We start from the raw sequence: 15767 nt of genomic DNA, 5'->3' as shown, positions 1-15767 counted from the left end.
AATTTTCGCCTTGTTAAATTCACGATCACCATAATCGAAAGAGACACCTAGTAATTATTCTCCTTGAACGCATCCAAATCATTTATTTTTCTGATCGTCGGAACCACGATTAATGATCTGGAAAAGCCTACGTTTCTGTCATTTTGTTCCGTCGAGTCCGCGGCAGCTATCATAGCAACTGCTCATCGAAGATAGATCAGAGCTACGCTCTATCGGGTCACAAGATGACCAACGGTCGCCGAAAGGATTCGCTTCCCGATGTTGGTGCCATTTGATATCCACCGTATGCTTGAGCCATTTGCGGAGTCAGCAGACCGCTAGCTTGAACTGATGCGGGATAATACGTTGACGGCAAATTCGCGCCGGGACTCGCAGCCGATGATGTCGATGTCGAACTCGCGCTGGACGAGCCTTGTTCTGTCCTTTCGTGTTGCTTGCTTGTGTCTGGCGATTCCGCGGGCGGTGATCTTGTGGGTCCGTTTCCGCCGACGACACTGTTTGGGCTGGACTCCTCGTAGAGTTTGTTGGGCTCGTAGCTGGGCCGATTGTATTCTCCAATAGCAGGTTTCTGATCCATGTATAGCTTCGACTGCTCGAAGTATGCCTTCGCGTCTAAGTATGTACGGTCCAGATAAGTCTTAGGATTGGAAGAATCCAAGTATTTAGGATCTGGATACATGCTCATTGCTAGAGTGCTGGGCGGCATATAAGCAGCGCGATATTTATCAGTCTCCATAGAGTACTTCATGGCGTCCATCGTGACTATCTATAACAAAAACAATGCAGTGTATAACAATTCAAATAATATTATTTTTAGATTCTTACATTCTGTGGCAATCGAACCAAATATATATATATATAATTAAGGAATGTTGGAGCCATCTGTATTATCGATAAAATTAACGTTTTTGACGTTTTCATTTCTATCCAATTTCTTCGTAATAATTTTACAGAATAAAAAATTCCATTTCCACGATTAAAGTATACATGCTAATGTATCTGCTTCTGGTGTTTAAAACTGGAAAAAATAAAAAATTACAGATTATTCATTTTTACCTTCAGTTTTAATCGGCGTATTAAGATAAAATGAATAAAGAAATCTGTAATTTTTGAAACTATTACGAAGAAATTCGACAGGAATAAAAACATCAAAAACGTTAGTTTTATCGACAATATACAGGCTGCTCCAGCATCACATTAACGAAAATTGATCTGCCTAAACAAATTTTCTATTAACGATGTATCGAACTTTCAAAAATCCTAATAAAATTTAAAGTGCTGTACTATTAGTTTGCTGTTAATTCGCCGATTCTTTGCCTGGTATACGTTAACCTTCGAGAAAACGAAAACTAAGAATGCGACGTCATCGCGACGAGCAAAAAGAGCAAGCGACAAATTTGACAGTCAACGCATTCGATTCGGTTGGCGCGCGCAAATCACGAAGTCGGTGAATTCGCGTCGCGACCCGGGCTAGAGATTTGTTCTACGTCGAAGACAACGCTGTCATTGGCCATAAATTTCGTCACGTTGGGCCAAGCACGTTTGGATCAGGCTGCTACAAGTTGAACCGAGTTGAACTGGGACCGGCCCGAGAGACTGGTACTAAAAAAAAATGAAAGAATAAAAGAAAAAAAAGGAGAGGCGGGAAGCAACGCGCATATTCCCGATTCTATAATTCGTGGACGAAGGAAGGACCGTGGCGGGATCCTTTGTCGGATCGTTAAGCGGCTTTGTCCAGATGATTTACATCCAGTCTTAGTAATGCTAAGTCTCTCCCGCCCGCTACGACCAATTGATTACAGCTCAGCTTCTTTCGCCTCAAAAGCCTTACTCGCTGCTATTTGCGAATCGCTCAGAAATTAAAAAATTCCTTCTCATCGCGCGATGTTGAGATATTCGCATAGAAAATCAGTTTGATTGCAACTTCGATTCCAATTATCACAGTCGACACATGTATTTTATTAATAAGTCGAAATAAAAAACGAATATATATACTTACGAATATATATACAATATATGTATATATTTCTTCTTCATAATTTATAATTTAATTGTTAAAACAATAATTAATTATCACTTTAGTATTACAATGCTTTTATCACAGTTTGTAATATGTTATACATTATTACACAAGCCTATTATTTCAATAATTGCGCAATTTTACAAAATATAAAATACAAATATTTGAAGTATTTAGAAAATTAACGGAAAGTATTTTATTAAATAAATAAAAGTTTATTACAGTTGATCGGTTTCGGCGACGTTGTCAAAACTCTCTTTTCCATTTCGACTGTATTCCAAACATCAATTTTTAGCCGAAGTTGATCATAATCCAAATGAAAACAGAATTTTCGATCGGACTTTCATTTTTATTCAATAGCATATTCTTGAATTTTTTTTAGTAGGTTGTATGCTTCGCCTTAAATTAATTTGGAAGACGGAATATAGTTTTAACAATTATACATATTATAAAATTTGGAATAATTGAGCAACTTTTCAATATGTATGATTATACATATATAAGTTAAATGATTTTAATCAAATGTGTGTGTGTGATCAAAAGTTCTAAGAAAATACTTATACATATAACATATGTATGTGTTATAAATGTAGTTATGTGTTCATTGTGTAACTATATCTAATTTTAGATACGTACATGCATTTATAGTTCTACATATATGTCATTTGTTTCTTTCGTCTGTTGTATAGTCGTGATAGTTCGTTCCGCTTTCATTCTATGTCGTCGTTGTCAGAGACTTAATTATCCAACGCGATGTTACTGTTAAAAAGGACAATGACACCGTACACTATTCGCCTCTGTTTTGGGTCACAAAAGACTGGTATTCTCTTTCGCGCCATGTGTCGTCGAAGTCGTGAACGAAGGAGAATGGGCGCACTTTATTTTCCAAATGGCCTCGGGGCGGTGGAAGAGCACAGAGAGCAAGAAAGTCAACTTCCTCACATTGCTGTATTGTACCCGCAGCCCTCGATATTTTAGTCAACACTTCAACATTTTATAAAAACTTGAAAGTTTCGAAATGTGATTCTGTTAGGTTATAAGTGCATGGAAAAACAGATTTGTCAAAACAATTAAAAGTTTTAGCATCATCTATGATGATGTCAGATGATATAGATGAAGCATATTAATTAATAAATGGAATATCAGGTTATTGCTTAACCACAATTTAACCAGATAATGGAAAACCGGGTCTATGTTTGTTAAAAAAATGACGGTAGTTTTGTGTATAGTTTTTAATTTAGCAATTGTTAAGCGTGTTCTTTTATTAAAGAAATCTAGCTGCTTCACAAAAATGTCTCTCTCTCTTTCTCTCTGTCCGTTTCTCACAAGTACCTTGCTCTATGCTGATTGTCGTTGTAACGGAGTTCAAACTTAGACACTTGTGCGCACATTTACTTGTTAAGAAAGTTCTCATTTACGTCTTTCTAGCTTACTTTTGGGTATGAGTATGCCTTAACCACAATAATCATCCATATAAACATTTATACACATCGAGTACATGCACACATCACGCATGAATATATCATTTAAAAAATTCTTAAATTTTAATTTTTATTATCTTAATCTATCTTTTATATTATTGTCATTATTGAGGGTTGAGATTTATCTGAAAACTCAATAAATTGATTTGTTTTCTGTTCCTATGTTAGATTGCACTAGAAATTCTCTTTATAGTACATTTGTAATGTACACTTTTGGAAAAAATTAATTTAGCTACAGAAAACAGACCTAATAATGTGCTTCGCTTTCAATATATTTTCTCAAAGTTTCTTTCTCTCTCTTTCTCTACAGCGTATTATAGATTGTATTAATAAGAAAGATTCTTCTTTGTACAACTTCTAATTTTTTGATACGAGAACCAAAATAGTTCTTTCTCTCTCAAGATTTTCTTTATAACGACTTCTAATTTTTTGATATGAGAACTAAAATAGTTCTTTCTCTTTCAAGATTTTGCAATGAGATATTTTCGCGATGCTAATACGCTAGAGAAAGGAAGAGCTCGAACTCGAGCGGGTGAAGATAACGCTGGAATTCTTCGAGCGTGCCGTTCGCCGCCGATGTCGCCAATAATGGTCGCTTGTATCACGCCGGTGCCTCGTTCCAGACGCGTCGGCCATTCAGCCGTTGAATGCAGAAATAACTAGCTATCTGTTTGTCTCCCGTAGCCAGCTGCGGAAATTCATACACAGACCACGGTCTCCGGTTTCTGTTTGCGAAGCCACCCGGGGGCTCCTTTGTTGCGACAGGGAATGCAACATACTAACACTCATCCTCCTCTCCCGTTACGTACCTTTCGCGCTTCCATACTCTCATCCTTCCTTCTTCCTGAATCCTCTTCGTACGCGCGCGCGCATTTCTCTTTTTCTCCTCCTTTTGCTGTATTTACGCGACGATCTGTCTCGCCAACTCGATATTTCCAGCCGCCAATTATCTTCAAGATAAATGCTAAATTTGTGATTGAGTGACTGTTCTCGCCGTTTTGGGAAAAATGTTGGATTAATATCTGCGTTGAAATTCGGCGCACAGTTCAAATGACTACAGATATCGTATATGTGAACGTGTATATGTACTTGCAAGTTATTTGAAGTATATGTGTGAGTAAATGAGATGGTGAAATAGAAATCTTGAAATCTCAACGTTGGTCAATTAACTTGCAGGTGACTGGCACATATACACGTTATTACATAGTATATATAAAAGATGAAAATATTTAACATTATTTTGAGCCGTTATAAGCTGTTATTTCTTATTTTCTAGAATAGCCGTTATTTCTAGAATAGCCGTTATTTCTTATTTTATAGAAATGTATGGAAATTATTATAAAATAATGACAAAAATATTAGTTTCTTTTTATATAAATATATACTTCAAATATTCAAGATAATTCATGTAAAGTTACATTATGATGTAGCAATTAGTTGTCCGTAAATAAAATACTTATTTGTTCTAAGTATTCGTAACTAATCGGTGAATCACACAATGAAACTTTGAATATTTAAAGTATTTATATAAATTTTCAAATAATCTATATCATTAAATAAAAAACGGTTCTTAAAAATTGTACAATGTATTAATACATTCATCTAAACACACACGTAAGGTCAATTAGATATTCAACTAATTGATAATCTTAAACATGGACATTTAATGCTGCATTCCTTGCACATTCTAATGCACTTCTAAGTGAATCTAACGCTATATTGGATCGATTGCTAAATAATACCCATATCGCTGATGGTAGCTTGAAATGAGTCGAAACTTTCGAACTTATGTAAGCGCTTACTCTCTAGATATATGAACAAAAATTAAAGGAATTACACAAAAATTACTGTGGAACTATTCTCACTTATCTAATATTTTTAAATAATTACACTTTTAAATCTTTAGAGTTGGAATTCATTTTTCTATTAAATAGATAAAGTGAATTTCTGTTAAAAACACACCTCCTCATGTTAAACTTATACATTATCGCTTACTTTATTCTCCCTTCTAGACGAACGGTTTTATCCCTCAACAACACCCTTCCTTGTTCAATAAAAATCCGTCATTCTCCCTTTTCTTGGTTTCTCTTGTTTATTTATTGTTTAATCTTTTATTCTATATGTAGGTATGCATGTCAATTGTAACTTCATACATTTTAATTTTTATTAGTATCTATAAGATTTGCATCTCGTGGATTGAGCGACATACGTTTCATCGAGCGATCCGTTTTAGCGTTAAACTAATGATTACATATTTTTAGTTTTTTTTTCTAAATTAATCATGTCCACTGAAAATAATTTAATGTTTAGACAATCTTTATAATTTCGATACATTTGTTTTAATTGTACTTCTGTCGTATCACTTTTTATGCCTGGCTCATTACTCTTTTTTGCTACTTATTAATTTTTTAGTTCTCTGAACCACTTAGATATTTTTGTTATTCAATAAAAAGTGTTGTTCAATTAAATATAATGTCGTAAAAACAAACTATTATATATATATATAATTTTACTCTCTTTTAGTCTTTTTTGAATCTAGACGCAGTGTAGCGTTGACATGCCGCATACACAAAGGTATGTTCTTTTTGACGATGGTGCATGCACTTTCTGTACCTAGTGCAAGGTGTAGAACAATTTACGTTCTATTTACCGGAACTGACATCATTGCAAAATAGTGCACGCGTTCTATTTCAACGGAACACTTGAAAATTGGTGCATAGGTACAAGAACTTTTGAACCATCTCTTGAGGCGGTGCAGTCGGTGCAGCGTATAGTACACAAGTGAATACGTATAACGAAAATAAAAAAAATGAAAATCGAAAGAAAAGAAAGCATTTTCTTAATAGATAATAATGATAATAATATTAATAATGATAATAATATTAATAAAAAAAATAATAATAATATTCATATATATAATAATAATATTAATAATATAATAATAATAATAATATAATAATAATAATAATAATAATATAATAATATTAAAACAATAATAATCGTTAAATAATAATATTAATTATAATATTTATATACTAATTCAATTGCGTTTACCATTATTATCGTGCAATGCAAGAAATGCACCGACTAAATTATCTTCATCCGATGTACTTTCATCGTCAGTTTCCATCCTTACAATTTTTTTGGTGCAACTTTATGTACCAGTGTATCAAATAGCGTTCTTTTTGAGAACTTGTACTCTCTGTACCGCGTGCACTGTGACGACATTTTGAACTGTACCATGCGTACTAAGTACAAAAAGTTCCTGCACTGTACTTTCAAAAAGAACATACCTAATTGATGACACGAAAAAAATAATTGACTCACCGGAGGAGTTGACCCTATACTAGACATGGCGAGACCAGCTGATTGTTGTGCCGCTGCTACGGCCATGCTAGCCGCTGAGAGCGAGCCGTAGGCCGCGGCGGGGGTGTAATAGGAGCCCATTGCAGCCTGTCCCATGCTACCGGCCATTCCTATAAAATAATATAACGATGTTCACAAATAAGATAGTTTATACATATGTATATAAAAAGATTTATGTAATTACATTTTTATCATGAAGACACGTGTAAAATATAATTACATAATTTTGTATGCATATATAGTTCTGCAGCTATGCAAATTGTTCTAAACGTTTGTTAATATATGACGCATGATTCCCCGATGTATCTAATATAAAATATATAATAATAAAAATATAACATCGAAATAAATGACGACATTAAATAATTACCTGAACGTAATAAATAAATAAATTATTACCTGTACTGCAAAGAAAATGCGGAAAGATGTGTGGAATCACATATGTAACTGGTAATGAGTAGAGTCCCTATACTAAGAGTCTGGCCAAGGTCTAGTTCTTTGGTCTAGTTCGACAAAACATGGCGTCGTCGTACATAACCAAAAACGTGATGTGATTGATGTGGTACTGCACTATTCGATAAAATAATGAAACGGTATATTACATTTCGCATAAAAATTGATTGCAACAAAGGACGATTACGAAATAAGAATTATATAGTAGTAAAACTATGGCTAGGCATGCTGCTATTAAATGATATAATTTACTTATATCATTTTAATGTATTTATAAGTAAATTAGAGGATATGTTTACTTATGAATACTATTAAAATTTATTTGTATTTGTATTTTTACATTAAATAAAATGTTAAAAATAACTTTATTATCTCATTGTTCTGTTCCTACTGATTGAATAAAGCTGATGCTGTTTAATAATAATGCTGCTATTAAATGATATAATTATTTATTTATGAATACATTAATTGAAATTATATTTGTATTTTCACATTAAAAAAATTGTTAAAAACAGCTTTATTACATTATTGTTCTATTCTTATTATTTCTATGATTCTTACTAGTTGAATTATACCGCGTCCAAGATATTAATTCGAGACACTTCATTGGCTTTGCCATATTTTGTCGAAACCAATAGGCTGGATGACAACCTTGGCCAGACTCTTAGTATAGGGACTCTAGTAATAAGTATATTATACTTTTGTATTAATTTGTTATATTATACTTTGTAGAAACAACGTAAAAAATTTTGATAGGTAAAACAATCATTTTCGCATCATGAAATTCTGGCTGCGGTCGAGTTGCCACTACGAATGCTTTGAAGTGTTTGATTAACCAATCAAAAGAAAGAGTTTTACAAATTGACCAATCAAGAAACGCTTCAAAGCATTCGTAGTGGCAACTCGACCGCAGCCTCTTTAACATCATGTGTATGAAAAAATAACGGAAGTGAATCACTGCCATCTAGATATACAGTATGGACAATTAAATAACAATCGTGACACCAATTGCACCAACCTAAACATTCTGGATTTCCCTAAACAATCAATGATTTATAAAAGAATAATAGATTTATATACAATAATAGATTTAGGGCCACTTTCACCAAGCTCCGATTAACTTAACGGGCATAGCAACTTTGCAGGATCCCAACTGAAGCTGATGTCGGAGAAAAATGCGAACTGAAGAGTTAAACATATTTCACTCTAATTATAATTAACTTTAATTTTACATACTATATTGAACACAAAAATAGGTTATGAACAAACAGCTACCAGATAGAAACCTTGCTACATAAATTAGTATTACGAATCTACATTTCTAATTTGCATTTTTTTCTCTGGAATACTGCAAAGTTACTAGGCTCATTAAGTTAATCGGAGCTTGGTGAAAGTGGCCCTTATAAGAAAAGCGCGATCGGCTTATGTTAGTATTGCAAAAGTACCAGAAAACGTATTAAAAATGACGTCTTCATATAAAGAGATGCGCACGAGGCGAGACGAGACGAGATTTCTGCGATCTCGATCTCGCAAATATCTTTGCATCTCGATCTCGGATTTTCGAGAATGTCAATATCTGATCTTGATCTCGATCTCGAATCTCGTCGAGATTAGTGGAAAATAGTTAGAGAAGTATAGAATTGTTAAAAATTTAACATAACTTTAAATTTTTAATAATTCTGTATTTTTTAAACTTTTTTCAATAAAAAAAATTTTTTTTATCTAAATAAATTAATAAAAATAATAATTATTATTAATTTAATTTATTTAAATTTAAAAAAAATTTATAGTGCCATGTAATTACTAATAGGCGAGATGTGTTCTAAAATTCACTGCCAGCGCTGAAAATCTATAGTTTACGTTATGTATACATTTTTAGCACTGGCTGTGAATTTTGGAACACAATTATAGTATCTCGTCGGTAATATAACGTATATTGTAAAGTTTCAGTACTGGTAGTGATTTTAGAACGTAGTCAAATATGCCGAATCGCGATTTTTCGAACTGAAGGCCATCTCGCAGGTTCCTTTATATCTATTACCCACATCGTGCATAAACATGCGCAAAATGCTATCCAAATCTGTTATTGTCTATATAAGTTTGTTTTTTATTCCTCTCTTCGCACTGAACTGATGCAAATAAATTGAATCGAAACAAATATACGTTTGATTCACTTATTGCATCATGTTCACTAATTCAGAGTGTGCAGGAATAAAGAGCAAACTTCATTACTTGTATATAAGGAGTTAAGTAGTCTATAGCAGTATAGAAGAACGTAGCAGTAGCAGCGGCACCATCCGTGCCGTATAACTATTATTTTTAGAATCTCTCAATGAAATAATAAAATATTTTGTCGAAATCTCGGCGAGATCTCGACGAGAATTTTAAATAATCTCGATCTCGTTAAGCTAGATCTCGGTATCGATCTCGAATATTACAAGTGATCTCGATCTCGAATCTCGTCTCGAAATCGATTGACGGTTGCATGTGAATGCTCCTTTAATTGTTCGTCGATTCATATTAAATAATGTCGACAGTTTTTTTTTTAAAAGAATAGAGACACTAATTGTACTGAAAATAAAAGTAATATTATTTTTATATGTTTGCATATAAGAATAATCTAAAATTTTGTTGTGCGGAGAGTATCAGAAGAAAATAAACGTCGAGATGATTTAGTGAATAGTAAATGATTATTCTTCAGCTATAAGAAGAGTCACTTTCTTTCGAGATTCGACAATGACCGCTAATGATCATTCGCCATATTTTCGGCGGAGATTGATATTTGGGTCTACTGCTTCTGGCAGCATGTTCCTTTTTCTACCATTTTGTATGTTTTGCCATTTGTTTAGAGAAAGAAAGAGAAAGAAAGAAAGAGGAGCGTGTACTGTGTAGCTTATCGATCATCGACAAAGCCTTCGATGAAGTCCTATTGTCGTGCGAGGACGATAGCGACCGAGAGATGTTGCTCATTCGCATCGTTTCAGCGAACCTATTCGAAGGAAGATAATTGGCGTTGAGCTCCTCAAGATTTATGATCGCTCAAAGATCACCAAAGACGGTATAGCCATTTTTAGGACCGAGATGAGATTCAATTCTTGCATGAGCGCGAAAAATTACATGAAGTCTAAAGTCTATGTAGCATACACAAAAAATAGACGGTGAAATACAAGCAATAAGCGAATCAGTCACAATCACAGTAAAGAATGTAGGATTATTACTTTACGTTCACAAGCTTTGTGTCCACGTTATTAGAAATTGGTGCGGTGAGATCTTGGACGAAGAAAGAATTTACCAATCGCATTGGTCAGGTGACTGCATTGTTAAAATTTGATTTGTTAATTCTTTCACTGTCTGAGATCTCGAAGCAATTTCGAGCATCGTGGATGCAGCCTTTTGTATCTTTATAAAATTCATGATGTACCTACTTACAAAAACGCAGTGAGATGTAAACAGTAATTTAATCGGTTAATACAGAGAAAATAGCCAATAGAGAGAGTATAGAGAACATGCCATATTCTGACATCCTACTGTCAGTATTGAGTATTTTTAGTATACGTGATGTTTATAGTATACGAGATGCTCTCATAACAGTTAAAATTTGGGAAAACGAAATCCCAAAAAAGTCATACAGTGAAAATCGACCAATCAGTATTCTGATTGATAAGGTGCTTTAACGGACGGTACGTGAACTATAGATTTTTATTTATAGTATTGGCAATGTATTATAACAAAAATGGCTGTAACTGAGTAGTGAAACGTGAATCGTAAAGTCGCTCATCGCTGATACATTCATTCTATTTCTTATAAAAAAAAAAAAATAGAAAATCATACGAAATAGAATTACAGCGTCATATAGAATAGAACATAGCAATATAAAATTTCCATATTTTGCACAATTTTATTTAGTTCTGTGTAAAAACTGAACCGTCTAAAATACGTTAAAAATGTGTAAAATGTCTAAATAACGTCATATATTTTTCTTAATGTACTGTCAAAGTATACATATCTTTAATTTATTTTTTTATATTTAAACCTAATTTTTGGTAATGGTGAATAATCTCGATAATGCTGCGCATTTGTGATTTTTAATTACATGATATTCCTTTCGAGGATCTTCTAAATAAAATTAGAAGTTTTGTCGATTCAGCATATTAAAATCCATGTAGTAAAGTTTATTAAACGTTCTAGTTGTAAACAGAGTCCTATCATGATAACTAAAAATTCTGCGTGGTTTTATTAAAATGCGTTTAACTATATACACAAACGTTTTGTTGATACAATAAAACCATTTTTCTCAATACATTTTTTAGAAATTTTTAAAAAACATTGTTTTGAAAAACAAAATATTTTTTAGAAGTGTAAAAGATATCTTTTTGATAAAGGAGATCTTTTTATCAAATAATTGTTTTTTATAATAGCTTTGTGTCGATCCTCGATATGTCTGTCTTATCGAAGTTTTTATTTCGATCTTTTTCTTTTGGTTTTCGATCTTTGTCTTTTTAATTCAATTAATGAGGTTAATTAGACATGGTCTGTTTATGGCATCTGTCGATTTTGACTTACCTTCTTCATTTCAATGATAAAATTTCGAGAACAGATGTTCGATGAATCGAGCTTGGTACGCTCGAGTCCCCTCGGTTTGCAGAGATTTGTTTGCCGTTCCTGGGTTGCTATTGTCTTCATTGTTTCGCGCCTCGTACCAGATTACGTAATTTTGAATTTCCACGCCGGACGAAAGCGCGAGGGAGACGGAGTCTGATTACTAAGTCTAAATATTTTACGCGCGTCGTGACCGTCTCTGTCGTAATTCGTCGCATAATAATTCAAACGCAAACACAAAAGATTCCGCGCGGCGCTACGTCGTTTTCTCGGCTCAGCACATCTAGCTCTTCGTGTTTCGAAACTTGTCGGCTCAAACGGTTACACAGTCTTTTACGAAACTCGAATGAAGAATAGATAAAAGAGTACACGTTGTACATGCAACGATACACGTAAGCGTGTGATTTGATTATATGTTTGGTTATGTTTGTTTTTTTTTTTTTTTTTAAGAAAAAATCGAAAGTTTATAAACTATTAAATATAGTGTCTGTTTGTGCATGTATTGTTTATCTCTATGTGCCCGCATCAACTTTTCGTTTTTCTTATCTTCCTAATTCGATTGCACAGAATTCATACTTTCATGAAGGCACTATTATCAATTTATTTCAAATTTATAAATATTTGAGAAAAATGTTCTTATTTCTTATTTTAATATGAATGAAAGAAAGTTAATGTAGTTCGGAAAGAGAATCTTCATTTCGATTGCCTTTCGATCCTCAGAGATTTTAGAAAAACTCCGTTTTCAATTTTAGTGTACTTTATCGTTACAAATCGACCTGGTATCTTGGAGGTGCGGAAGTAAAACGGTGGAAGGATAAGAAGCGTGCAGAATAAATCCTCGAATAATTCCCTTCGGCGCGGTAGAGCCGTACTTTGCGGATCGTGTTCGCTCGAGGATTCATTGAACACAGGCACGCGAGCGCATAAATATGTCGCTGGTTCATTATTTATCGAATTGTCTTAAGCTACCATGACGTTATACGAAAGTCCGCGGCTCACCTGTCACGCCTGCGGGCTGAGAGCACGTGACTTTACGGATACTCGCGATCATAAATCCGTCATCCATTGAAAAAGGGATAACTATATTTCCGAAATGCGTCTGACCGATGATAAATTGTGAAATTTGGAGAGAACACGTGTTTTCCACTAATTCTTTCTTTGCAACTTCATTTCCGCAAATTATTAATAGACAAAGTATAATTTAAAAAGTTTTATAATACCTACTTTAAAAATCTTATTTTTTTCTGACAACAATCTAATTTGCAATATTATTTCTTTATCTTATAGTTCAATTTATTCTTCGATCAGGATTTTTAATTAATATAAGAATTGGCGATTTCCCGCGGTTGACGAGTTTCTGGCTAAGGTATATCTTTAATTCACATCCCTAAAGAACGAACAACCGCGTACATGAGCAGAAATTCGAGTCGGCATTCCAACCTAAGCCGGTAATTTATTCCAACCACCTACACGCTTGTCTTATGCGCGTGCCACCGAGTAAATACGGTCGAGAGGTAGCAGAAATAACTGGAAAAACCTGTGTACTAACAGGAAAAGAAAACATGGGGAAGAAATTGGCGATAATGTCCTTGTAACAAAGAGAAAGCATGTTTCTGCTTTCTCTTAAAAATGTACAGATGAGACTAGCATATTCTAGCAGAGATGTGTTGCCTCAGCAAAGATAATAACCGAAAGTAACATAATGAGGCTCATTTTAGACATGTTTAGCGATTTAGAAATTTGCGTTAGAATTCAGGATATAATTTTTATTATAGTTGTTATATAATGGTAATAGAATAATAATGTTTATAGTCATACGTTATCAAATATATTTATACTTTTAAATGGAAAAAGATTCCCGTAAAAAGCTAAAGTAATTAGCGAAATTTTATAAATTTTTAAAAATGTGTGTATCTTAAAAATTCGTATTATTTTATATATTTTCCGTTTAAGAGCATCTAAACTATACAGGAATTTCAATTTAAATTTAAATAGAAACGTGTGAGGAAGGGATAGCTAAAAAAGAAAGAGAAAACGATCGAAACGCGAAGGAGATAACAAAACTGGGGACAAGAGAGTCTCCACATGTCTGATAAATCGGAGATTGCCGATCGCTTTTCGCGGCGGGAATGCGTGGGTGTCAGGATAAATTCTGACCTTAATCGCGATATCACCATTGTCGGAATTAATAATTTCTCAAACGGAAAGGCATCTGCGAAGGATATCCGTAAACTCGCCTACGCGGGCACGAATTACATGACGACGATAAATTACGCTATGTGGATACGGGTGCGTAATATAATGTGGCATGAATATTCGAACGCCATCGTTTCGAACATCCACGCTGGATATACAATAGCGGTAAGGAAACCGTGGTAATAAAAGTATTCCATTACTTTGCACAATAGATATTGCTTTCATCGTATATATAATAGAATGTTTCCCTAAGTTTGTATAGAAGCGTATTTATTGATGAATTTTACCATTTACTTTGAATTTCCTAACTTGTGTGTCTAATTTTCTATTTTTGCGGCAATAGATATATTGAACCTTTATGATTTGGAAATAAAACTTACGTAGGAAAAATATTGTATTTAAAAATGAGATAAATAATAATTTAAATATCTAAATCTTTGAAAATTGTGAACCTAATAAAAATGTTTTAACATAAATAAGAGAAGAATACCATTTTTTTTATCAAAATGGGTTTTGGTTCTTACAATTGGTAGTTCATACATGAATATACATGTGTGTAAATGTTTCAATTATAATTGACATCTTGCGATAACTCGCGATAACGAGATTGGTACGGCTATTACTGTTACGAACAAATTAATCAAATCGAATAAATCTCTCTCTGAAACACGGAGTTATATGATTATTACGAAACTGTCTCATGGAAACGAATAAAGTAATTTTAGTTATACATTTTATTCTTTTTCATTGTATAATATTTATCTTTAATATTAAATTGTTCTTCTGAAATTAAACTTTACATTTTCATAAAGAGAAAACAGCTCGAATTTATTAAGAAATATGTTCCTGAATTTAAACATAATTTTTTTAAAACATTTTGTTTTGTAATGTAAATATTGCAAAGAAATAACAGCAATTAACTTGAAAGTAGTAATCATGGAATAATTTTTATCGTAGCGCAATAAAATCAAAATTCCGATAAAAATAATTTTAATGATATTTAAAGAAATAAGTAAAGACTGGTATATGTGTATAATGTACATAAAAAAAGGAAAAGACTTTTTTATGATCTTTACAGGCAGATTATTGAGCTAATATAAATGTCTACAAATTTTTAAACAATTCACACATCAAATTATAACGAATACGCCTATAATTTACTCGTTAATCTCGTTTTATAGTTAAAAATGTGACTTCATATTATTTAATGATTTATTAATCGATCAACTAATATAATATAATCGCCAAGTACTTGACAAGCATTTCCAATTCAAAGAAATATAAAATATTTCGGAACATATATTCATAGCGTTTTGCACAATTTTCAAAATTTAAGCAGCTATAACTTCGTTAAAAATGAACGAAATTTAATTAATAAAAAAAGTCTTAACTCTTCAAGTCTCTACTTTCGAAAGATTACTATATTTTTTTCTTGAGTTTGATAATTCTTATATACTTAAAAAAATCACGAGCTGGACAAAATAGGCAATTTTCTTTTCTCTTTGTGAGCCTGATGCATACAAAAAATAATTTACGAAAATTTTCGGCTTTGCAATGCGAAAGCTTGAAGTTTTTCCTACATAAATTAAAATCAGTAAAAAAAAAAATGATGATTCAGGCATGAATCTGTTTATTCTTTCCGAGAAAGGAAA

General features: G+C 32.9%; 1 protein-coding gene across 1 annotated transcript in view; it reads right to left on the bottom strand.

The window, feature by feature from the left end:
• Window positions 1–217: 217 nt before the first annotated feature.
• LOC108777531 (transcription factor Sox-19b) overlaps window positions 218–15767 on the bottom strand; it is a 38352-nt gene continuing 22802 nt past the window's right edge. Inside the window, exons 4-6 of the mRNA XM_018544447.1 lie at window positions 6849–6977; window positions 4026–4045; window positions 218–766 (exon numbers count right to left, since the gene is read on the bottom strand). Coding sequence (XP_018399949.1) covers window positions 218–766; window positions 4026–4045; window positions 6849–6977 — 698 coding nt within the window. The remainder of the gene's footprint in view (window positions 767–4025; window positions 4046–6848; window positions 6978–15767) is intronic.

Source organism: Cyphomyrmex costatus, unplaced genomic scaffold (genome assembly GCF_001594065.2).
Source record: "Cyphomyrmex costatus isolate MS0001 unplaced genomic scaffold, Ccosl1.0 scaffold441, whole genome shotgun sequence".
NCBI lineage: Eukaryota > Metazoa > Arthropoda > Insecta > Hymenoptera > Formicidae > Cyphomyrmex > Cyphomyrmex costatus.
This window is presented reverse-complemented; position numbering and strand designations above follow the sequence as displayed.